Source organism: Falco rusticolus, chromosome 4 (genome assembly GCF_015220075.1).
Source record: "Falco rusticolus isolate bFalRus1 chromosome 4, bFalRus1.pri, whole genome shotgun sequence".
Lineage (NCBI taxonomy): Eukaryota > Metazoa > Chordata > Aves > Falconiformes > Falconidae > Falco > Falco rusticolus.
The window spans coordinates 54,863,786-54,890,784 of NC_051190.1; the positions used below are offsets into that span (position 1 = coordinate 54,863,786).

At 38.8% G+C, this 26,999-nt stretch overlaps 1 protein-coding gene across 1 annotated transcript; it reads right to left on the reverse strand.

Annotated features, from left to right (window-relative positions):
* Positions 1 to 3,097: 3,097 nt before the first annotated feature.
* Positions 3,098 to 26,364, reverse strand: GHRHR (growth hormone releasing hormone receptor). Its single transcript, XM_037382752.1, is given in 14 exon segments — positions 3,098 to 3,220; positions 5,472 to 5,513; positions 7,115 to 7,244; positions 7,976 to 8,025; positions 8,027 to 8,067; positions 9,643 to 9,716; positions 9,821 to 9,881; positions 11,165 to 11,318; positions 12,218 to 12,350; positions 14,094 to 14,191; positions 17,280 to 17,380; positions 18,731 to 18,838; positions 19,456 to 19,561; positions 26,308 to 26,364. Coding segments are annotated over 14 exon segments (1,278 nt in total).
* Between the last annotated feature and the right edge of the window lie 635 nt (positions 26,365 to 26,999).

Genomic DNA, 26,999 nt, shown 5'->3' on the forward strand with positions numbered 1-26,999 from the left:
ATACAATTGATTGTGATAAAACATAAAAGCCAAGTCTAAGTGACTTAACTTGCACCTAAGCTGGCAGAAACCTGACAGTTGCACCTAAAACTGCTGATCTTTTTTATTCTGCAGCCTGTGGTGAGATCATCTCAGCCGTCGCATCTGGGAGCTTTGTTTTATTTCTGTCTTTACTCATTGCAGTGTAAACTCTGTAGCAATTTACACACCCTGCGAATGCCTCTCTGTCTTCAGGTCAATTTTCCATTGCTCTGGCCCTACTCCAAATGAAAGTAAATCATACTTAGCAAAATTTATTCTTCAAAGGTTAAGGAGTTTCTGCTACTCACGCTTTTCCTACTTGTTTTATCAGAGTTTGCATGTGACAGACAAGGACTTGCAGAAACATAACCTCATGCCATAAGTGTGCACATGCTCCTAAGCTACTATTATGCTCAATAAAATATATCTAAATTCAATGCAATTCCCTTCCTGAAAAGCTGAATTGCCTAAGTTTTTAGATTCTGCTTAACACTTTATATTCAAGATTGAATTTGCTAAAAAGATAATGTAACCATAATAACCATGCCATAACTCAGTCATAACTGATATTAATATTCTAATTAAATAGTTACAGTCATGTCTTCTGGTTTCAGCCACTTGTTTCCAGTTTCAGCTATTCCACAGGAAAGTATTCTCCCTGTAGTAGCTATTTATTTCAGGAAGGAATGAAATACTCTCTGTTCAGGCTAGAAAAAGCTGAGATGACTAGAAAAGGACAAAGACCTAGCATTTGTTACCCCTATTCAGGTAAGGATGGATGCCACAGATACTTTAATCCAGCCAAATAATTGCCCCTGTTATATAAGACACAAAGCCAATGGTAATTATTTGGACAGACTGCTGGTATTTTTGATACAGATGGATCTGGGGCCAAGCCCTTAGTGCAGGCTTCTATAAAACAAAGAGCAAGGGCCCTGAGAAGTCCATGTATGCATGTGCCTTCATGTCTGTTACATGTCCATTTAATGTCAGAGTCATCATGGTAACACCATTTCAGAATCACAGAACTTAATTACAAGCCAGAAAATCCATTTGATACAGTCAAGACTTAACAAGAGTCTTATTTGACATGTTACATCACTGCTCAAGACATGGAGGTAAGAAAGTCCCATCACACATTCAAAAATCAGCTGAGGCAGAACTGGTCCAGCATAAGAAAGAATTTTATTTGATTTTTATTGCCTCTTTTTTAATCTTCCAGTTACGGAGCATGATGACCTTCAGAGTAAATTTGCCACTTCATGGTTAATTATACAACAGAAATGCAGCAGCTGTAGGAAATTTTCTATCTAAGTATTTATGGGTGGAGATGGGTAAAATTTAGAGGTCTTAGATGAGCTGTTACCCCAGGCTCTGTTCTACCTGATAGAGACTGTGATCTTTTGGAGGCTGAAAAACATCTAACTCCCGGAAAGAAGATGCATTCAACTGCCTTGACGCTCACGCTTACAGGTTATGCCATTTTTTGCCCATTAGCCGGATGCTATATGACACTGAAAGCCCTATAAACTCATCTGTCTGTTAGTCTCTTACTTTCAATAAATCACCAGCCATTCAACATGTGCTTCCATCCAGCTCACCCTGAATCCTTCTGGATAAAGGAAGGAAACCAACATAAAAAATATCTTGGGCCCCACATTGCGATAGGTGTTCCAAAGAGCCACTGCAGAAATAGAAATAAACACCTTCCTCCTGCTGCTCCCTCAGACTCTTCTCCCACCCTTAAATCTGATTTCAGCTATTGAGGTATTTTTTTTCACAGACAAAAGAAAAACAAGGAGAAAAGCACTTTTATTTTAATTGAAAGACGCCTCCTTGGCCATCTGCTTTTGCATGAAAACTAGATGACAGAACATTCCACATCTTCGACTTAGCTTTAATTACATGGGTACAGCAAAGGAAAAAAGAAGGCAAGCCCACTTTCCTCTGTTATAATTTCTGTTGTTTAATTGGACTTGGCAGCACACTGAAGTGTCCAGAAGAGCAGGGTGAAAGTGAATTGGTGTAATAGTCCTCACTGTTTGGTACAGTTTGGTTTTTTCACTCCTTTCCAAGCTCTGATGTTCCCATCAAAGAGGTTAATCAATCCATTAATCTACAGGACAACCATTGGGGGGAAAAAAAACACAAACCCAACAAAACCAAACACAAAACCCCTCAAGTACAAACACTGGGAATGCAAGTTTATTTTCAAGCTTCTGCATATTTTACAACACTGGAGAGCAAAAACAGTCCCACAAGAAAATACTTGAGTATTCCTAGCAGTCTCCTAGGTCTCTCTTTCTGTGGAAAACTTTGCTTTTTTTTAAAAAAAAAAAAAAAAAACTTGCTTGCAAAGAGCAGTTATTCCTTAATGATTATCTTCTGGAGCATTGTCCTTTCCAACACCTCTGCTTCCTGCTGCTTGGCTATGAGAAATTTGCTAACCTCTAGCTACTGAAATAACATCAGAACATGAGGCATATCAGGGTTTATTGTGAACTTTGAATCTTTTTGCTTCCAAAAAGATAATATAAGAGAACTTCTTAGTCATGGTGTTCCAGTTCAGCAAGACATTTAGCTTCTTAATTGTGTGTCTACTGAATCAAAACAATGAACAAAGCTTGAACAAGCTGGATAGACTCTAGCTCCCATTGCACCAGGCTTGAACTCCACTTTCCAGAGCTGGTCATCTGTGGTGTCCTGTAATAGTACTACTGGTGTCCACTCCCCAGGCACATGATGCTATATGGTTCATCAGTGAAAGCATACGGGAAGCAAACCAAGAAGAGGTGATTTTTGTTTGCTGTGATGCACAGTATATCAGTCAGAGGGTTATTTTGTATTTAGAAGGCCAGTCTGTTTGCTACTGCAATGCTTTAATGCTTTTCCTGCAGAAGATGTCCAGTGGACAGAACTGCTGTGGAAGTGGATCTTCCTCCAATTTGCTCAGGATAAACTGCAACCATTATGTTTGGTGGTTTTTTTTTTATTGTTTTGTTCTGTTTTGTGGGTTTTGGTTTTTTTTCCCTAATCAGGCTTTTATATGTTACTACTCTAGATCCTGAGGTCATCTTTAGCAGACAGATGTGGTCATTTTTACACCAGAACTAGATGGCACAGTCCATCTTGTCCTTCTCCACACTGGCATAAGTCCATATTTCTTACCATGCCACCTTCGGCCAATTTCCGTTTGTACCTCGAAAGGAAAGGAGAATGCTAATTTATGGTGAAATACTGCTTGGGAGTAGAGTGATGAGAAAGAGGAAAGACAGAAACAGTGGCTAAAGAAGGGTAAAATTTAGACATCTCAGTCCAAGTTAGTTCCTCTGGCTCCCTTTCTAGCTGATAGAGAAAAGTAAGATCCTCCAGAGAATGTTTCATCTGCCCTGCCTCAGCATGCCCATCCCTTTGCACTGATGGAAACATCCAGTGTGGCTAGCTCAGAGCTGGCCTGCCATGTTGAAAAGCATAAAGGAACCCCACTCTTTCTTTCAAGAAGTAAGGACATTCTTTCTGTGAGTCCACCCAGTCCTGTCTTCCTATGGGCCCAACAATCAAAATTTATTATTAGAGCTGTCACACAGTTAATTAATGAAATAGTCACACTTCATTTTTAACTTACCTGATTTCAATTTCTACCTGATGGTCTTCAGTCCACCTTCCTTTTCTGAACTGAAAAGTCTATCAACACTAAGTAATTTTGTCCCTTCAAAGTAGTTACATCTTGATATATATTATCTTCTGAGAAATGAAAGAGCTTGAGGTCTCTAACTATAACACTGTAAAATATTTTCTCCACCATTAGAACATTTTCTCAGCTTTTTTTTTTATATCTTCTCCTTTTTTTTTTTTTTAATATCCCTTTGAGAATTTATTCCAGTAATGGTCTCGCCGATGTTGCCTACAAAATTCAACACATTTGCTTCACATTGCTTGCTCTTCCTCAGTTGCTAAAGCATGTTGTCTTGTTTCCATCTGATTCTACAAAATTATAATGTGCAGCAAAATAATCTTGATCAACATTCACCAGTTTGTGGCTGAGAAATAATACTGCTCTGCTCTTTAAGATGATGAGGGGAAAGCCATCAGCATTCAGAAGACATTTGCTTTCTGTGGTTGACAACTGTGTGTTCCATGCATTGGCATGTTCACAGAAACACACAGTGGGTCTAAACCAGCCACATCTGATTCTTATTAGAAATGTGCCTTTCCAGATGTTTAACAAGAAGGAAATTTCTATATTGAAATGCTGTGTGTCTGGGATGTCAAGCTGAATGTAAAACTATGGTCTACCATCAGAAAATTTAGACTAGTGAATAGGAGTGTTAAATGATCACAAGCATCATTAGAGCAATCGACAGTTCGTAGCCATAAACTCAACCAAAAGGCTATGAAATGTTAATATATTTGAAGATATTTATTTAATATTTCAGAAATTTCTGATAAATTAAGTCAATGTGGACCATGGCACAAGTAGAAAATTAAATACTGTTTGAAAGTCTATTCAGCCCTAGGATTTAAACTTGGAAAATGGATATTTAGTCAGTACAGCCCAGGGAGTCTAGAGTGGGTCAGCTATCTCTAACACAGACAACTGTACTTCATAATTTGAATATTTCACTGACTGTGATGATTAGGGGCAGGGTTCACCTCCTAAACACATCTTTGACACTCTGGGGGATGCCCTGGAGGGTGGTACATAAGAATCAGGGCTCTCCCTTTTTAGGAGCTGCGGTTAGAAACCAGCAGACTCTTAGAGTACTCTGAAACTGAATCCCAGTCATACTCTAAAACAGCTGTCCCAGCTGCCCTGTAGTCAGAAAAGAGAGGGAAATTCCAGGGTTTCAACCCATTCTAAAATGCGGAGTATAAAATATTGATTCCTATATAAGTCATTTAAGATGCATTCTTATCACAAACTCTAGACTATATAAATGGACCTGGATACTAAGCTAAATGGAATGATTCCTGTCCTATCAAAATCCTTACTTATATGTCTCAAATGGAAAAACAAATTTATCAACATGAAGAAATACTGAGAAGCTTCATGAGCATATTGAAAATATTACAAAATAATATTTCACTATTGGGAAATCAGCATACATTTAAATTATTTCTAATTTAATCATAGACTTTTAGTAAATGAAGATGTCTTTGCATCACTGTCTGGACCTAGCATGGGTTTTTCAAGTCCCACTAGAGTACAAAAATGTGCACAAAGGATAAAAAATGCTAGATGGAATAGCAAAGTAGTAAAAGTTCATTTCTCCACTAGATGGCTTCATTCCCATTAAGATAATTGAAATGACATTAATCTTCGTTGATTCCCATATTAACAGACAATCCCAAGAAAATAAAAGATTTGATTATCTGTTTGTGTGAAACTTATTATTAACACTGTATATCTGCCAGTGGAAGCAATATTGTAAAGGATATAGTTTCCTTACCTCTTGGTTCAGGAAACAGTAAAGAACTGCTACAAGAAACCCCTGAAAAAGACCAAAAAAAAAAAAAAAAAGTATGTGTGGAGTGTTAGCACAGTTTGAAAAAGCCATTTGCACTATCTGACTTCATGATGGTACTGTGTATGTGAATTAGTATCATTATAGATTGCAGGATTGTTATAAATTGGAAAAAAATTACCTATCTTCTACAAAGCTGATCAGCCAGATAATCAACTAGTTGTTGGCATTTCACCAAAGTCAGGAATGCAATATGAATTCACAAGAATAGATTATATGGCAATTGAATTTCTCCTGCGTGATGCTTACAAAGATATGGTCCATTCTGTAGCCAGACAGTGAGCTAATTCTTTACACAGTGTAAATCAGTGAGGAAAGACAGACTTTGTGAGGAGATCCACATACAGAGCTCACAGAGCTTTCCAGTCACTTTCTGTATCTTTGCACTCTATCAAATGAGATCAGGTTTTGGCCTACTGAATACTTTTGTTAAGGTTCTGAACTGAGATAAAGCTAGGAAAATCCTAGGAGGTCAATGGACCTATATGATCAGACACCAGCTAAACACCTCACCCTTTTGTTTAGTTAACCTATTCCTCACATTGTTGATTAACTAAATGAAGGCCAGGTCCAAGTGCAGCAGGTCAGGACTAAGATGTGCAAGGTTTATTGGACAGGACTGACACAATGGATTAAATCCTTAAGAGGACTGACCAGCACAACTGCCGGATTTTTGGTGATGCTCCCTGACAAATGATGCCACACAACCATTTGGAGTGAGATAAGCTCCCTCGTGAAGTTTGGTGGGATTGTCCACAGCTGCTTCCTGTAGACTCTGAGGTGCAGTGCAGGGAAAGGGAGGAAAGCAAAGGGTAGCTGGGTGCTGTCTTGCTCATAACTCAGCTGGAGGGTATGTAAGAGCATTCTAGTTGGCACCAAGCTCCTCAAGCTGTCCATGCCCTCCCTGTGTGCCAATTCAGAGCAGCTGGGGGCATCCAAAGTACACCAAACATTTCACTTACCCAGGAGGGAAACTGATGTAAAGTTCCTCAGGGCAGTAGTGTGTATGGGGCTGACGAGCACCAGGCACTATTCGATGTTTATATGTTTACTAATCAATTTATTCTTTGCAAAGGATTAACAAAGGGGTTGGAACTACAGCTTCTATTGCCCCTGGATAATTTATGTAAATGTGTATTATTATTATGTAATTTGATGTAAATAATAAATAATAATAAAAATTATTATGTAATTTGATGTAAAAACATCAGCCCAAATCAGCTTGGTCTTCTTAGTGAGGTCAGGGAAGGTATGTGGATTACCACTTGTCGCAAAGAAGGTTTTCCATGACTTTGACCCACCATCCAATTTACAAATGCATCTGGAAGACTAGTGGTAGTACTACTGGTTTTTACTAGTCTTGTATTTGCAGAATCTGCAAATGTACACTCTACCCTACTGCCAAGTAGGATGTAGGTCACATCTTCAGATACTGTAACTCAGCAAAGAACCATGGACTCTGTAAAGAGACACTGGCTTCAGGATCCAGTCATGTTTTGTACAATACTAGTTGCCACGTGGACACTAAATTAGAAAAGAAGGACCTGAAGCCTCCGTGGTCATTTTACCTGAAAAGATCCAATGCAGAGCTCCAAGTAAAGCCGAACATCCAAGCTGGTATATTCCGGGAGAAAGTTGAAGACAATATAATGGGTTCCAAATAACGGAATTAGAAGTAGAGTTGACCTTGAGAGACGTCTAGCACAGGACATGAGAAGTAAGGTAATAGTTCCCTGAGTAAAGACTAATGCATGCAGTATGCCACAGTAACGAACAGAAGTTAAAAAAAGGATTTAAACATCTACATGTAAAGGTCACGTCTCTTGGGACTACAGTGCTGGTCAGAAAGCATAATGAGATACTAGCTGTAAGTAGATTTCTGATGCTTATTGCTTTATTGGCAACACCATATTCATAGCTTTTCTGTGGTCTTTCGTTGTTCTGTCTTTCTGAATGAGATTACAATTCAGGAAAACAGAAAGGAGTAGAACATATTTTGTCCCATCAGAGCCATTGAAAATTTGACATTTTTTTGTAACTAGCTACAAAGAAAGTAATATTCAGGTTCACTTCACTGTCCATGTACAGGAAAAGTCATCTATAGAGGGTAATTTATTCTGCCCTAAATCAGAGATTGAATGTGGATTCAATGAATTGTTTCCTAGTCTCCCCACTGACTGTAATTGCACGGTAGACATCTGAACTGATCTGAACACCTCCTGTTTAGATAGCCAAGATTAGCTGAATTGAGTCTCCTCCTTTGACTAGTTTCCTTGAGAATGGGATAAGGTTGGGGATTTCTAAAACTTAATGCCAGTCAAACCAAGCCTGCCTCTGAAACCAGACAAGTGCTTCTCTGTTTAGAAAAGATTATATACGATTTTATTATTTTTTAAAAAATAAGTTATTATTATTATGTCATACACTACCTGTATTGAGAAGAGTTATTGAAGTTGATTTGTCTAGGGTCTAGTTTTTTTCAGCAAAATTCTGATGATGTTGATAAATAGGACAAATTGACCTGTTCACAATATTCGAGGGGGTGGAAAAAAATAAAAGGTTATGTTCTAATGTAGAACTTTGCAATGAAAAATCTGGGTTTAAAATTCATTTATTATGTGATTTGTGCAGTTTCAATGAGACAATTGTAAAATTATTGATGTAATTTCTGTTGGCAGCATTCAAGCATCTAAACAGATCGCACTCCTTAAAGAAATAGCTGAAGATGAAAACTTGAGAATTTGAATTTGTAAAGCAAACTATTTAAATCAATAGATTGTGTAATACTTTTTATTTTTTGTAGTTCATATAATTTTGAATCTCTTTTAAGATGGCTATTGCATTAAGTTCTGGATAATATCTTTAGACATTAGTAGAATTAATCTGACTAAATATAGGTATCTACAATGAGATGCTTTCATCTGAGCTGTTCTCCCTTTGTAGTCAATGGGGAGCCAGCCAGTAGAGTCAGCAGAGCCTCAGGTGGCGTTGGGCATGAGTCATCTCCTCCAAAGGTAGACATCTATTATAAGCCAAATGAATCATAAAACAAAAATGCGTTATTTCTCTTTGTTTACTCTGGAGAGAACTGAGGAGCATTAGCTCAGCTCCAAAGCTAGCTAGGGTCCACCCTAACTTGCAAATCAAATTTTCTACAGTTGCAATTTGGCACAGCTTTTCCAAAGCCGGTGAAGCTGCTCGGTTTTCCACAATCAGAGGGTTTCTCCCTGTACATTTTTATGTGTCTCTACACACCAGCTCTTCTTTAGGTGAAGCTGAATGCTTAATATTGCCTAAGAATATCCATATTTTACCAGAAACTCCAATCTCATTTTAACCATCAGTGATGCCTTAAGTACATTCCAGCAGAAAAATCATCACTGATTTTTCACATCACCCCCTAAATCTCTTAACTTCAGAAGTAGATGATAGGTGAGCACTAGACTAGTAAGGGGGAAAATAATGGAGGTAAAAGGAAGTGTGATATTGTATTGAAATACAATGAACTATTACCAGAACTGAGATTATTCATTCACACTGTTTTCATATATATGCCTTATTTGTATGCATTTGTCCTCCAATCAAATGAAGCTTTTACTAGGTGCCCTTAAGTTCATCCACTTTCTCAAACACTGCTTGGGTTTAATGGCATATGGGAGTAATCATCCATGATAACCATTTAAGGCCCATCAGTTTATTCAATAAATGTCAGGTTCAAGAGCTATTATCATTGTTATTACCTACAAACAAAAACCTATTGCCCTTGAAAGTTTTTATTAAAATTTCTGGGTGATTCTGGACTCTTAGGCTAAAACCTTGTTTTTAAATATTATAAGGATGGTTTAGCTACTTACTTGCTATTAATTTCAACCAAACTGACAATTCTATGAAATTTTTAAGTTGTTTGAAGGATGTTTGCTTTTGGTGAGGTGGCAGTTTCCTACCTCTTCTTAGTTTAGATTGGACATAAGCAAGTTTACAGTAGAAATTATACCATTCCTTTTCCTTACTTCAAAGAGTAATTCAGCAAACAATAACCAGATTTTAATTTAAAAGCCTTTTTTCTTCTAATTAGTGTCGGCAAACTCAGAAGTACCTACCCCAACAGAAATTATAATAGGCCCTTTGATTAGCCACCAGTAAGGAGAGCCTTGATTAATATCCCAGCATCTGAGGAAATAACAGTAGTTTAGAAAAAGATGTGTATGTAATCACCACAATCAATGAAAAATATATCCCAAGAATATAAAATAATGCAGGAAACAATGACTTACGCTGTGTCTTCAAAGTAGAATTTTGCTAATATCCATACAAGGGTGAAAACTGTTGGAAAACCTGTCAGACATTTAAACAAAAACTGTGGTTGTCAAGATTCATCAATTAATCCAAATCTTGCCCACTGAAACTCTGCTGTGATAATATATATCACTCATTTTCAGAAGTGGAATTACCTTTCATGGCCTGTTCACGGAACAGGAACCACTTCAAACTCACAGCATAAACCTAAAAGAACTCCCCTAATACCCATGATAGAACACAACAAGTTACAGCATTGACTGTTTGGTGATGGTTCACTGCTGTGAAAAAACAAAGGGACACAGAAGCTACTTGGCACATGATATAGTTCTGCCACAGAGGTCTGAACATGCAGCCGCTTACTAACATGACCACAATTCCGCTGTGTGATCTCACCCGAAGCTAGCACCTGCATGCAAATAGTACATTAAACCCAGGTGTAAAGTACTAAGGGTGCTTTTTGCATGACAAAATATTAGGGAATAACATTTACGAAATCTTAAAATAATGGTAATATTAGCACTCTAAAAACACAGAACGTGATGCAGTCTACCTTAAACCTTCCTAAAAAGGCACCTGAAGTCTCCCTAAAACACCAAAAGTAATTCAGTTTCCTTAATTTTCAGGGCTACCTTAACCTTGGGTGACAACATGCATGGAATGCCAAAACTTCCCCTGGGCATGTGCATTCACCTGCCGTACAGGAGTCCTCCGGTTCCCTTTACACAGCCACTTTATGGAGGTAGTCACTTAGTTTCTGATTTCTAAGTCACCACAAAGGTCTGAACAATTACATTTATTGCAGACTACCACCAAAAGGTGTGGGAATGTTGCTGCCTCATGCTTGCACCGTTATGTAGCAGACAGAGGTCCTTTATTCATACAATTGCCCCATGTAAAACATGGGCAATAGCAATACCAGGGCTACAGAAATGTCTACTTGACTCCAGATGGACCCATTCTCATACTCTGCACAAACAGGAGCAAGGTGCATCTAACTTTGATGTTTGTGGTAACTCCTTAAAAGTATCTGTGTTTTCAATGGGAAAAAGAAGGTTAAGTGGACTGGATCTGGATCTCTCTCTGTGGGTTGGCAAATTTACCTAATTTTCCATTTATTTCATAGTGACTTTAATGCTGGACTTTTAAAAAAACTTCATTGCTCCTCACTAGTATGCATGTAAAACTAAAATCAAAGTAATGCTCAAGTTAGGCTCTTCAGTTAAGCAGATTAGATTCCACATCCGGTATTTTTAATGGGATGGATAAAGCCTTGTTTAACATCTTCCCTTTTATTAATTTCATGTAAGAACCTTACTTACCCCAGCCAAAGAGAACAAGCCACCAAAAATATCTTCTTCCATGAGAAAGGGATGAGAGTAGTAGACAGTTTAGGTAAAGAGCCTCTACTAGCAGCCACATGAAATTGGTCATCATGAAGTAGTGACAGAAAACAACTGAGATCTTGCATTCCGTCTAGGGAACAAGAAAGTCATAGTTTAGGCATTACTTGTGGATACATGTGTTTGATTTCCAGATGTAGTAGGCATCTGTAATTGTGGCTAAGATATACAAAGAACAAGATCTCACAATTACATGCATGTTTGAAAGGGGAGCTTCAATTGTAAAATGGCTTTCTGAATAGTAAGGCTTCCACCACAACACCTTGGAATCTTTGCTGTATTTTGCTTTATATCTCTATGTTAGAAATAAAGCCTGGTCTCCCAAGCGTGTGATTTCTCCCACAAATGCATTGCCTTCAGTGTACTTTATACAAGTAGAATCAAGTGCTCTATAGCCCTTAGGCAAATGATCAAGGATCCACTTTCCTACTTATGCTCAGTTCTAAACTCTTGTGTAGCTACAAGCAATGCAGAATAACCATCCCATAAATCTCTGTTTGAAAATCACTGCCATGCTGCCAATATTTGTGGCTGGATCAAAGCCGATTGCCTAGTACCTTGTGTGTCTCGTGGTTTACAATGCAGAGCTTGCAGTCAAAGTATGACATCCAACATTTCCAGAAGAAACATCTTTTAAAACTTGTGTTATAAGGTAGTCAGAGATCTTCAATTTTAGGCTTCAGATTACAGAAGTGTAACAGTGTAATGATAATACTTTTTTCTATGGCAAAGTCTATATCTGATTTAGAGTACTACAGGATCACAAACTGCTGCAATCAGAAAGTAGAAGTGCATGAAGTACACACTTAAGGAGGTAAAACATACTGAATAAAAGAATATATATAATTTTTATTACCAGGTTAGAAGGGAAAAAAAAGAAAGGAGTAAAAAAAAAGCCACAAAATATGAAACGATATGTAGATTGTACGCAAAACATCGAGTACCACAGTATCCTGGTTTTTGTGTGCTTACTGTAGAGAAGGTGCAATGATCAATGTCTTCCTCTTGGAAAAGGACAGCATCCTTAACGAAAACGGCAATAGCTTTTAAGATAAAAGTAAAAAAGAGCTGTATGTGGATATAATTTCTGGGGCAGCGAAGCCTCCTGGAAGAAAAGAAGAGAGGTCCTTCTGAGGTAGTTAACTGACTTGCACTGGCAGTAGTTAAAATATGCAATAAGCCCTTGTTTCATCTGAGATGCTTGAAGGTGCATATAGAAAGAACACTTTCGTTCAGCGAGCTCTCTCTGCAGAGAGGCAGAGACAGAAGCCTTCCTCATACAAAGCGATCCATGCACAGACTACATCTTAGCCTCCTGCCTTGTTAGGTGGTGCCCTGATGATGTTTCTGGTCTGCCAGATTTCAGGAATCTCAGTTCTAGTTTGTGTTCGGTATACCTACGCCAGGATTTTGGCAGTTGGCATTATTTTTGGGTGAAGAGAAACCTGTGTTTGAGGAGTGAACTCTACTGAAACAGTCCTGGCTATGGCTAAACCACTCCTAAGAACAAGCATGCAGAGATATCCTGGACTAACAGGACATTTTTGTTAATAATCAGAGTAATGTTTGCTTAGCAATATTTTCTATACAATATGCCATTGGTGAGTTAAATTGCATTAAACCCCTGTGTGGACAGCCTTATACAGAGCAAAAGAACTCTTCCTTAGTTTACCAAAGTTATTTTTAAGAATTAAATGAATGCAGATAAGAGCTTCAAAACAATCTGGTACATCTACTTTAAATTCTCAGTTAATTCACATTAATTTTTGACCATTATTAAATACAGGGTTTTGGAAAAGTTATACAGCTTCCATTTTATGTTGTCATTGGAGCTGAAGATTTTAGCTATTAAACAAAGAGTTGCATTAAAAGCTGAATTCCATCCAGATCCAGTAATCTCAGGGTCACCTAATCTTAAAGCTCACTTAGGGTGTGCAGAATTTTATTCCTGAACTCAAATGCCAACCCCATTGTTAACTACAACTTTTTCCTCCCTATTGCTAAGTCTCTTTACGTCCATTGTTTCTTTCTTTCCCTTTATTTGGGCTGGTTTGTTTTCCTGAGGTCAGAGTGGATGTCAATAAACATATCTCTTCATTTCCAGACGTGATGTAGGAACCAAGAGAGGTCAAGAAACTTTCCACAGGGAAACTCAATTCTCACAGCATAACAATAAAACTCTATTCTTTTTTGTCTTGCAGAAATACAAGAAATAAACAAAGATTAATAAAATAAATCTTACGTGGTAGCAAACATCAAATCTACAGTAAATTAGAAAATAAACAATCAGGTTTACTCTGGATACTCTAAATTATACCTGAAAATCCTAATAGCTGCATAGTTCAGTAGGAAAGAAATCTTACCAAGTGTAGCCAAATTCAGAGCCTAACTTTCAAAACATGTTTTAGTTGTAAATTTTTCAATAGTAAAATATAAAGTGCCATAGGAACATTGATTCAGAATCAAGTTCTTTGTGTATATTCTTCTTATTAATATAAAATTCAGCGAACCCATGAAAGGCAAGCACACATCGTTTATCAGAAATTATCTTCATTCCAGCTAAAAGAAGCAAATTTATCTATTGGTTATTTAGGATCAAAGTGAGTTGCTGAGTGTTGCCAATAGACAGCCAGGATTTGTTTCCCAGTTCTGATTCTTCTTATGCCTGCCTTGCTCTGATTACTTTTCATTTCTAGCCTCAGTTTAATATTATTAAACCCATATGGCTGGAAATTTTATTCTTCTGGATTTCTATCTATATTACTTTGTGATCTCTAATGTTGTCATATACAGTCTAAGATACTAAAAACTGTTGAAAAAATTAAGGTTAGACAATAACTTTACATACCTGAATGCAATAAGAACTGTCACAGCAATAATGAGTGAGGTGATTGATACACTGTATCCTACAGTGTAGATGATCTTTATAGTAGAAAAATAGAATTTCTATAAAAGAATAGAATTATTTGTCACATAATTTGCAGCCAAATGACAGCTGTTTTACTGATTCTGGAAGCTTTGCTTTGTTTGGTGCTTCCAATCTGTTCACATCCTTGCCTGCCTTTTTTTCCCCTTTTAATCCCACAGCAAAAGTCAACTGAAATCACTTACTATGTTTCTTTTGCGAAGACCTATTCCATAGCTACATGGATACAGACCAGCCTGATAAAGAAACGTATTGATCAGGATGGTTTCAAGTGCATTCATGAAACCATAAAGAACCAAGCCAGTCTTCCACGAGAGCATTTTAAAAACTCTTATCATTTTAATAAGCACTGTATTTTATACCATTTTTTCTCTGCAGCAGCAGCAGGGCAATCCTGCTGGCAGCTAGCTGCATGATAAATACAGAATTCTGTCAGCCCTTCCTTATGTTTCTCCACTTTCCTTTGCTCTGCTTCCTTACAGCTTTGCCGTCCATTCTTCCTTTCCATTTTTATTGTGTTGCAGGATTAGGTTTTTTTCTGGGGTTGATTTTTATTCCCCTTTTTTTCTTGCTGCTAAACTTAATTGTTACTCAGTCAGAACGTCAATCAAAACCATTTCAATCTAAATGGCACCTCTATCAGATATGATCTCTGAGTAAGGGTAAGCTGACTTCAACTATCACACATTGAAGCAGAAAACAGAATGAATAAGCTCTAGGCTGCAAATCTTTCCCTTCAATATAACGTGGTCTGTCTCTTGGGTTCCATTTCAATGTTTCTATATCCTAAAATCTATGCAGCTATACATTGTGCTGCTACAGTTCACTGTGGGGAAGGAAAGATACTTTTTTTTTTATTCTTATGTATAACTTAAGGCAATATAAAGCTGACACTGAGTAGGATTTATTTAATTTATTTTAGGTGCTTAAAAATTCGCTGCCGAGGTATGAGCAGCCAAGTCTGTAGTAAAAGGAGCAGTGTCAGCGCATGGCCACAGGATTGTACTGTTTAATTGTTAACACAGTCCTGTTTCTTCTTATTCTGTTTCTTTTCTAGTTAATGAGGGGAAACAAGCACCCCAGAAGACAATTCAACTCATTGTTAGATGAGACCATATCACTTTCTGCCAGCAAAAAAACGAATCTATCACTACACCTGCCTTACCAAGTGCGGGTTGATAGGGCTGATTGGGTGGAGAAAAACCTTTGGTGTTGAGGACCCTACACCCATGCTGGGTGCATTTCTGACTAGTCATAGTCTAGTCCCATGGGCTGAACTTTTATTAATGGTCAGAGCACACTAGGTGCACCTGGCATTTGCCTTGCAGGTTAGTTTCATCCCTAGGAAGCCAGATTATGCCTTCTGGGAGCACCTCTCAGTGTAAGTGCAGTAAGTGGGCATAACCAAATGATTTCCTTGCAAGGCTCACACCTGATCCTGACCAAAGCACTAATATAGCTCCACTGTGTAATGAGTAACTCAGACTTACACAATCATTTTTTGAGACTGACAAAGTGAAATGACATGAAAACCATGGAGAGTGGCCTTTTCTGTCTGGTGGATGAATGTGAATTGCACCAATTACCCACGTACCTGACTATAGACAATTCCAGCAGGAGCTCGTAGAAGTCCCTCAGAGCTCCAGAGCTAGACCCTAAGTCTGGAAGGCACCACTCCGTAAGAAACCTGTCGAAGCCATGCCAGGCTGACAGTAGCTGGCAACCTCCACTTACAAATCAGAGATGAAAACCACAGAAAATAATCAAATCCTTCAGTGGACAAACCTACAACTGAGGAGTTTACCTTGAGGTAGAATGTGGGTTACTACTAAAAGAATCCGTAGACTCATTTAAGATTGTTTTTATACCAGGAATGTAAGGAAACAATGAAAGAAGGAAAGAAAGAGTTGCATTTCAGTGTAATTGTTTATTTATACAGAGCAGCAGGTACTGTGACTTAGAGGTTGTAAAGGAAGTTTGAGTTAAACAGCGTGAGAGTAGTCAGCCAAAAAAGTAATGGGAAGACAAAAGAAACCTCCCCATGATGAAACAAACTAAATTCTTTCCAGCAAGTTGAATGGACTTAATCAACTAGGGTATAAATGTTATTTTCATTCTCTCTATAGTGAACAAAAAAGGATAGTATTCACCTGACTTGTACAAATAAAGACAAAAGTGCAGTGTTAGCCTGTACAGAGGAAGGGTAGAGATCTAGACTTAGACTAGACAATTCATTTTTAATCACTTAAAGTGATTTCTACCTCCTTTATATCAGTTTAAACTTAGTGGGGATTTCTTCAGAGTCTTTCCACTGAGTTACTCCTCATTTTGTTTGCAGTAGCTAAAAGGACAGCAAAACCTGGTCACAAAAGAGATTTTATGTAACCATAATAATCTTCAGGATTGTAGTATTTTTCATTAAAATATTATATAGAATTTTGGCTTGCTTCTTTTCTCTGGACGAGGAGTTATAAGAAGCACATCTATACAATTTCTATCCTTATCAGTTAGAGATAAAGCACTCTATTTTCCCTGTACATATAATCTCTAAATATCACCAACTGTGCAAATCTAGCTGAAGGTATACATAAAATTCTGATCTGCATTACAGAGATGTAGATTTTGAAACTTTTTTTGTTCCTTGTTGAACTAGATATTTTGTGCTAGGCAGGATAAGAAACCAGAAACCCCTCTTGTCCTTAGAAATTGCTGAGTTTGGAATAGCGGTGTTACAACAGCACATTTGCTGTACTGATGCTGTGATGCCACAAAACTATCTCTCTGACTGATATTATTGAAATGTCTTAAGTCATATTTTGTGAACAATTTGTGATATATATCTAACTGTTATATTGTGAGCTACTTCAACAGAACTGTATGATTGTATGTAATTTGCAGCTGACTATTTTTATTACACTTTTACACCTGAATAATAAAACATACTTACTAATTCTCTAAAATAAGTGACTAGAATAAAAGTGAATTGTATTCCCTACTTGGTAAGAAATTTCAGCTTCAGCTGAGTGGCCCTCTGCAGTGGTCTTCAGAAATAGAAAGGAATCCTATAACGTCAGCATGCCACTCACATATTTGTTTAATTAAACTTACTTCTTCAAGTGGAATCTCATCTTCTACTGGACAAGCAATATGGTAGGGAGGGAATGGGTCAGACCAGCCTTTCCTTGTGCAGTTCCTTTTTACTATCCCAGCTGAAAGAGAAGCACTTGTTTTTTTCTAATGAAGAGCCACATAACATGGAAAATAAAAACCAGAAGACCTCTTGCTGGTACAAAGGTTATACCAGGAGGAGAGGATCATCTCCATTAGCATCTCACAGAGTTGAGAGGACATTTTGGATGTGTACATTCAGGTAGTCGGATACAAAACTTTTTACATTATCTGGAGACAAACAATGGGAAGAAGTGAGAGAACTGAGGTGACGGTGGGAGAGGTGGGAAGGAACAAGGAAGAAATCATACCAGAGATGAGGAAGTCACAGAATCACAGAATGGTTTGGGTTGGAAAGGACCTTAAAGCTCATCTAGTTCCAACCCTCCCAGGGACACCTGCCACTAGACCAAGTTCCTCAAAGCCCCATCGAGCCTGGCCTTGGACACTTCCAGGGATGGAATTCCATTTAAGAAGACTGGGAAGCACTGCTCCATCAGACTTCTGCCTTGTTCAACACTCACTGTTCTACTCCCTTCTCACTCCCACCTTCCTTGGGGCTCACTCTTTGCAGATCAGAGGCTGGAATAAGCAGTTTGTTCTATGAGGATAGCATGTTTCCATAAAAAAGATTTATGAGTCAGATGAATGATAAGTAAGAGAGTCCCAGGGCAGGAAATGAATCTGCACAGATGAAAGGGATTTTCCTTATCCCTCATTTATAACTAGCATGTGCTGGGGGAGGTAGAGTTTGGGCTTTGCAATTTCTTTTTTTCTTGTGGAGCTGCCAAATCTAGGTCTTTCCTGGAAGATCGTTTCCTCCTTACGGGCTTGCAGTTCATTCCTAGCTATACTCACGCAGCAAGTAAGCAGCACAAAGACATTAGTTTGCACAGTCTTGCATTTGACCCAACACATATGCTAATTCCATGACAAAATTCTGTTTTGTATCTCCAACCCTGGTCTTAAAGAACGATCACCTTATTCATTCCTTTGCCTTTTTTTTCATCCCAAGCTCATCAGAACATAAATCTCATCAAGCCCCATGCTTAAGTTCTGACCTAGAAAGCACCACATGAGTTCTTTAGAAAACTAATGCACAAGCTGATCCCAAAGCCTATGAAAACCAATAGAAATCACTATTGATTTCAGTGTTCTTTGGATCAGGACCTCATCACAGGCTACAGGATCATATCCAGTTATGATTATTGTTTAAAATATGAGAAGAACTGCTAAGCTCCCTTAGATCCTATTGCAATCTTTGCAGTAATGCTCTGATCCAACTAGAGAGCAGGAACTTGCAATGTTCTGTCTTCATCCCTCATTTTTAGAAATGTGCTTGCCAGGCATGCAACACAACAATAGTACAACTCTGATGGATAGTACATCACCTGGCTCCTTCATGAAGTGAAAAAGGATATTTGGGCATAGTAAGGCAACAGTCTCTCCAGCATCTGCCTCCGGCCAGCACAGTAATTTGTCCCACATTCCCTTGCAACCTCAGACAGAAAGTGAAATATATTTTTAGGCATAATGATAATTGAGCAAAATAAAAAAGCCAAACCTTTTTCAACTTTGCCACTCCACCCCTTACATATCTTATAAAAATAGTTTACCCACAATTTTTATTCTATAGTGAAAAATAAACACCTCCAGAGAACTATTTAATCTGCTTTAGTTAGACCCCCTGTGTTAGACTGGGGTAGGTTTTCAGACATAATTCAATAAATGAAAATGTATTGTGGAATAGAAGGGAGAGTGATGCTGGAAGAAGGACCAGATTACAGTACTGGTTAGCAGATTAGCCTATTTTTAAAGGTCGACACACCCTCACAGAGCAAGCATGATGCCATGATAACATCCAGTAGGGGAAGAAATAGGACAAGGACACAAGGATTCACTCAGATAGATTGACCATCCATATTTTAATGTGAAAATGGTGTTGAAAATAAGAACTTAAAGGACGGGGAGTAGATGAAAGAAGAGCTGACCAGAGAACAGAGATTTGGGACAAAAAGTGAAACACTCAAACATGCACATCGGCAGCATGGCTGTGTCTTGACTCTGGTAGGGTGTTGCTTCTCTCTCACTCCTTTCATCTCTCACATATGGATACCTGCTGGCGTTACATTTCCATGCTTTTCTGGGTCATCCAGACATTCAGCCTCCTTTTTCTTCAGCTCTGTCATAAAATCACATTCCGGGTGGACATTTCCAGAGACCTGCAGGGGGAGGAGTTTCATCTGATTAGTAAGAAGGGGTCGGGTAGGATCTCATGAGCCATTAAGTCCAGACCTGCTTTTGGAACTAACAAGCTTGTGTTAAGAACCTGGGACATTATCTTAGGGTTTAAGAGTCAAAGTGTGCCACTGCCTCTGCAGAAACTGCAATGCTTTCGGCAGGCGAACTCAGCTGGGCTCTGTCAAAGGCAGTTGAGCTGCGTTACTTTACATCAGAACAAATCATTAGGCAGTATAGCTATCCAAAGCTGGTAGCTACAGCTCTGTACTGGAAAGCTTATGAGATTTGTCTGGCTATGTTCATAATGAAAGACCTCTTTGCTATGGCCTGGGTTTGAGTGCAGGACTCATTTGCACCCTGACTTTAGTCCTGCTAAATCTGGGCCCAGGGAGACAGAGGGCACTTGGACAGGCTCATTCTCTTAACAGTGAAGAGCTCAGCACTGCAGACCATGCTGCAGAGCCCACCTGCTCCTCAGCATAGAGGTGCCTCTGCCGACCTCCAAAGAAATCTTTTGAAACCGCATACGATTACTGCAAAGCTGTCTTCTGAATGTGCTTTTTGCTCCAAAAGGAACAAATCTGTTCTCTCTCTTCTGCCATCTGCCTTTCGTTACACAGGGTGGGAGGCAAAACTCCTTTCTTTGGAAAAAAACCCTACAGCTCTGCACCAAAACATTTGTTTGTTTGGTATGCTGGTGTAAAGGAAAAAAAATGGCTCCTGGTGTTTTAAGAGCAGGAACCTTTTAGTTGCTTTAGTCCTTATTTAGACTTATGCTTACATGGACGCGGCAAAAGAATTAGAAGGCATCCAGAGTACCTTGGCCACTGAAGGACAAAGACTGCAGCATGACTTCTGTGGATGTAGTCACTGTGCAGAAATACCTACATGTATTTTTCACGAAGAAAGCAATATGTGCCTTGTCCAACCACAACTATTGTCCCCAGTCCCAGAAGGCCAGTTATCATCACAGACTCTCATCTTGGCTCTACACACTGGCCACTGGTGCCAGTGTGCTCTGTATGTGTGAATATAGATATAAAGACATAGATACACACAACAGAAAATTAACTCAGGATGAGACTTGCATGGTGAACAGGTGGCTGGCATATGGATCACTTGTGTTCCACCCAGGGAAGATTAATATTCAGGGAATTTGGAAAACAAATAGCTGGCTTTCGGTTCATTCAGAGGGCAGATCGTATCCATTCCAATAAGCTGGTGTTTCCCCTCCATGTTAATGTCCGTATCTCATGTTGGTCTGCAGAGCATTTGAACTGCATATTGACTAAGAACTTGAGGCTCTCAGGCTGCTGGAAAACACTGGTTTAATTGCACAGCCTTTGCTCTTCTTGGGTTTGGACCTTGGCAGTGGAAAATGGCATGTATCCACATGTATGGCTTCAAGGAGATAGTCTGCTTCCCATTTACAGCACTTTTAGGAGGATGTGGTTTTCCTGCCATACTGACCGACAGCAGTGCTATGGATCAGATTAATGCAGCAGTGAAAAGGAGGGCCCCGTACTCAAGGCTGACTGAAGTTTGGCATATGTGAGAGGAAGATGGCTATGAATGGGTGGAGCAGAGGCCAGCCATTGCCTTAGCCCCAGGAGGTGGAGATCTGGTGTGTAGGATGTCTCAGTGATGTCAGCCCCGATCAGCAAAAACAGGTGGTTTAGGGAGCCCCTCAGCTCCACTTCACTAGGATATGCGATGGTAGGCAGGATGACAGAAAATTGGGATCTGTCTTGAACATCTTTGCTCACTTGGTGTCTCATGCCAACATATATTCTTCTCCCCTTATGCTCACCCTGGACAATGAAAGCAATCTATGCTGAAAAGCTCACTACCCATTATGGACAGCAGCTGTTGCAAAACGTAGTTTTATTAGTCAGTAGAAAAAGCAGTCAACCCATTTACTGAAAAACTATTTCACAACATTCTATTGGTTTGGTGAACTGTGTCCAGAAAAACCTCAGTAGGCAGGAAATGTACCCATTTGCATGGTCCTAAATTATGTCTCCTGGCAAAAAGATGACTAGGTTTTGCCTGTGAAAACTCTCTTAGCTCATTGTTCATGGCAAGAACAAAGCTTGTTTGGCTTATTGACCAGTTCAGAAAATCTTTTTTTTTTCTTTTTCTATGTCTCCAGACTCATGAGAACACTTTACCATACACATCTCAAATAAAAAGGTGAGGCTGATCAAGTGCCACGTATGTCAGTTATTACCTATTCCTTCCAGAAGACCTGACCTTAAGAGGTGCTCTTACAGTTTATATTCAAGTCAGTAGTTACTGCTTGAATAAACACTGAGTGCAAGTTCTGCTATGACAAAAACTCAGCTAAAATAAACTAAAAAGATTGATTCCACTCCTAGGCTGTGTTCTAGATACATTCAACCCCCTAGAACACTTGATTACATCTAGCAGACCCTTATACTTTCCAAACAGCTCTGAATACTGTTCCCAACCAAGGTGTAGAATCAGGTTCCAAACTACCCTGAAACCATCTATAGACTTACTGGTTTAATAATTTTCTACCTTCTTCCCTTCTGCCCACTTCTCGAAGCATCAAGTAACAGGAAAGAGGTATGAGCCATTCTTTAGCACAAGAATAAATGTCTGTGAATGTGATTCAGTTTCCTTTGGTCTCTTCATCTACAGAGGCATCATTATCTGATCTAGTCTTCTTAGATTCCTTTTATGAGGATAACAGAGAGAAGCTAGCATTTTTGTGCATGGATCAGTTGAATTATTTTATATATTTACTTTTGGATGGAATGAGCTATGGTTTAGACTCAATTTACTCACATTCCCCTCACTGTTAAATTCATGGTTACTCTGAATTTGGGTTTCAGCTCTGGGTTAGATGAATGCCAGTGAGTACAGCTACTGACATTATGCAGGCTTGTGCACACATCATTATAGTAGAGCTATTTTGCCTTGTAGCTAAGCTGATAATAAGACAAGAGGTTTTGGTTTGTGGGATCCTAAAGAATTGAAGCTCCATAAAATATTTTAGTTTGCCACTTTGGTAATTCACTGGTCTTAGAATTGTCCCTACAGAAACTCCCTCTGCAGCTCACATATCACAGATCATGGAATGATTGAGTCTAGCAGGAACCTCTGGGGATCATCTAATGCAACTTCCCTGCTCAACACAGGGTCAAGTAGAGTAGTTTGCTCAGGGCTGCATCCAGTTGGATTTTGGATTTCAGCAAGGATGGGAACACCAAAGCCTCTCTGGGCAGATTCTTCCAGTGTTGGGCTACCCTCACAATAAAAAGTGGTTTCTTGTGTTTAAATGGAATTTTCTGTATTTCATTTTGTACTCACTGCTTCTTGTCTTTTCCTTGCATACCACTACCAGAGGACCATTCAGATTGCCTAGGAGCTAAGCTGCACTCAGGAGAAATGCCTCCTGCAATGGACTAGAAGGTCTAGCTAACTGCCATCTTACTTTAGGGTCTTCAACAAAATGTTTAATATTATGGTGGATGACAGATAGCTTCTTGTGTTGGGTAGATGAGGCAAAACAGGAATCCAAACTCAGCTTGTTTCTTTTTCTGAATTCTGGTAATTAGTAGAGGAGACATGAAGCAGAGGTTCTAGCACTTTTCATGGTCATTTACATCCATGAAGACAGACAGATGTAAAGCACCACTTCCCTGAGAACCACTTAATGTACAGCAGGTGAGATCTGCAGGTGTGCCTGTTCCGTAGACCTTGCTGAGTAGCTACAACTGTTTCACAAAGCTGAGCAGAACATACATATCTCCTTTTAAAACTGTGTTATCACTAGTTGAATTGCTCACATTTTTGAGACTCTATTAGTTAAAATGTTCATGTGGTGTGCAGCAAACCTAGATTCAATTCCCTGCCAAACCTGAGAAGTTTCAAGTTTTTGATTGCCATTTTTTGAGGGAACCAGTATCCCAGTAAGGCTTTTTTAGGGAGATGCTTCCTAATCACACAGCTTGAAAACATTCTGCATCTGCACATGAAACTTTTCAGAAAAAAATGGGATGTGCCTGATGAATTTTGGTGACTGATAGCAGAACTTGAAAAAAAAAGGAAGTGGAAGGAGAAAAGAACAGATGGATGACAATTTCGGAATGCATCTTCCCAAGTCCATGCCAACCTGAAGATATTAATTTTGGATCAGTCTTTTAACTGATTCAGTGATAAGTACTCTTTGACGTTACTGATAGGCAAACACAGGACCTGTTAGTGGGCCTTGATTTTCCAACATCTTTGCCTTCCCAGAACATCCATAACAATTCACTAAGGCAGAGCAAATTGGACAGCAAACTCACTGGGCACTAGATATCTCAAAAGGACTTCAACATGTGGAAGTCAGCTACACCTTTGTGGTGCTACCACTACTGTGAGACAAAATAAATGAATAATGACTTAAGTCTGGACTGAGTTGCTGTCAGGGCCCTTACGGGCCTTAGTGGTCCTGCTCAGCCTGCCCTAGGCCTCCCCCTACTCTTCCCATGGACCCAGGAGCTCAGTTGCTGGCCTAACAATGCTGTAGGATGGTGGCTGCAAGCTCCACCACTGCCCTGCCCTGCCCTGCCCAGCCATGGGCCCTGCTGATGTCTCAGCCTGGCCTCAGCCCATCCTTGTCCCCATGGCCCTGGGCTATGTCTGACCCTGAGTCCCCTCACCAGCCCCAATCCCGACCGGCTGATATGCCCCTGAGGCTGCCCTGCCCCTTCACTGGTGATGGTGGGATGGGCTCTGGCTGGCAAAGTCCTGCTCTGCCAGTCAGGCTATCACTTATAGAACAAATGTAGCTTAGAAAAAGTGTTTTCCTTGTGGTTATATTTGCACCCCATTTGTAGTTAAGATAAGAAACAGGTATTTCCCCAATATTCTTTTTAGAAGGGCAAAAATTATAGGAATTGTGCAACAGGAGGCAAAATAGAAAATCTTTTTGAAAGGACCTTAGCTAATATTTCAGCTTGTCTTCCTGAATAACTTTATACAAAACTCTTCTTGCTGATAAGGAAAGCTAAACTACAAATGAAATAAACCCTGATATGTTCCAAATAGAATATGAATTTGCAGTTGCCGTATCCATCAGATAATGTATTAAATGGAACTGTGGGTTGACACAACCACCAGAAATCAAGCAAATCTTTACCCTTGTCCGAGGGCCTCTGTTGCAAGTCTTGTTCATCTGACAAAACAATAAAACAGCAACAACAAAAGGAAACCCTCTTCCAGATGAGTCTCTAAAAAGGGACGTGAAATGCACACATAGGAAAGTAAACTTCTCTTTTTAAAAAATATTCTTGCTGGTTTTGTAACCATGCAAAATTTGCTGCTTGAACGATGCTTTTCCTGTTTTCTCTCATATACATCAGAATGGATCAATATTTTAATTCTTTTCACATTACAGTAGGTACCACAAGAAATGAAAACAAAAATCTCAGTTTATGGAAGCTGAGAGTCAGCCTCTTAAGCATTTAAAACCTCTCTAAAAGCTGAGCTAAACTCTTCCAGGGAAAGCACAGTATCAAGCTACTACCAACAATGAAAACAGATAGCTGTTCTTCCACCAGTTTCTACTCAAATAAGAATGTTTACCTATCCTCTATTATAATAAATATGCAATAGACACTAGGAGATTTTTATCATACACTTAACACATAAACTTGTCTTTGATCAGTGCATAATTGTATTATAACCAATCCAGCTTTATATTAGAAAGTGCAATACCAATCCAGCTTTATAGAAGAAAGTGCTATTTCTTTAGGGTAAATGGGACATGTTCTAACAGAGAACTTCAGTGATATTTTAAACTGGATCTTGATATTCTACTTATGAGCAATCATATTTATCTACTCCCCCTACAAGGAAGTGGAGTTTGTCACACAATGATACAAAGGAAACCATAGCTTCACATCAGTAAAAAGTTTTTTCTCTCATTTCACACTATTTTATTTCTCTTGACCCATAAAATCCCAGCTGCTGTAGCACCTCTCATGAAATGCTCCTTCAGAGAAGAGATTCCAAGGGAAGAGGAAAGGATATAGCAGAAGAATCACAAATGGAAGATGCTGAAAATGTAATTACTCTTAAAAGCAAAGAAAATATGTTTGCTTCACTTTTCACAGACCTTTCCTGACATCCGTGCAATCCTGAATTGTGATATACTAATCTTTGTCCAAAGGAAAATATCAGTGAGACCTCTAGGCTTTTTAATGCACTTGGATATTTCTAATTCTGCTATAAGCATCCCAGCTAGTTTGACTCATTTGTTACCTGTAGTATCTCAGCTGCTCACATATTTAATAACATCAATGCTACCAACAAGGCAGATAAAACTGTAACTAATAAGAATGCATAATCTGAAATTTAAAAAAAAAACTCTATCAAAACTCAGCTGCTCTGATGTAACAGCTCTTCTCCCGTTTTTTCATCACTGTCTTCTAAAGCCTACACACAAAAAAAAGGGGGTCCTGCCAGTTATGTTGTTTCTCCTTAGTGAGCGTGTAGTAAGAAAACAGTGAAATGCATTGATCCTACAACGTGTGCCCCTTCTGCTGCTGTTCACACTTTTCATAGCGTCTTGCCTTGTTTAACTGGAATCCAAAGCAAATAAAGAGAGACTCATGCAAAAAGTAAAACTGTATCTGACCATCTGTTCCAAGAATAAAATGAACAAATATCGAAAAACAAAGAAGTAAAAGCTTTTTTCCATGCAATTACTTACAAGCAGTGCCAGACTCAGGGTGTAGAGAGCACAGTGGTATAAAGCACTGGAGTTCATGTTTCAAAACAAGTAAAATTTCACTTCTTTAGCCTTTCTTAGTATCTTTCACTTGCTTTTTGACTTCCCTTCCTCCTGTCCATTGCTGATTTGAAGCATTTATCTTTTTACACAGAAGTGACGTAACACTGCAGAGAAGTGGGAAATAAATATTAATAATTCTCTAAGCTGTATGTAACCTGCTTTCTACATTTTGGACTTTGCTGCATGCTCAGAGACTGGACTGGATGAATTGAGTGATTGATCCCAAGATTATGGGAATCCTGTACCTCCTGGCAAGACCCTTGTTTTTTTCTTTCTTATGCAAAATTATTTTAGTATGGATGAACACATCTAAATGTTGCTAATCCTGTATTAAAACAATATGTCTGGCATAAGAGAAACCATCTCCTGACAGCTAATGTTAGTGTCAATTTATTCTAATAAAACACATTTCATAGTGTGACTTCTGGGTATCTGTGTGTGAGTGTTTTCATGGCATATAATGACCGTGATCCTATATTTTAAAATATAGGATCAAAAAATACTCACAGGCATGTGAACACAAATTCTGCTGGGAACCTGTTGCACATTGATTTGAAGGCAAAATTCAAAAGGGATTTTTCTCAATTATCTTAATACTTCTGAAAGTTCAG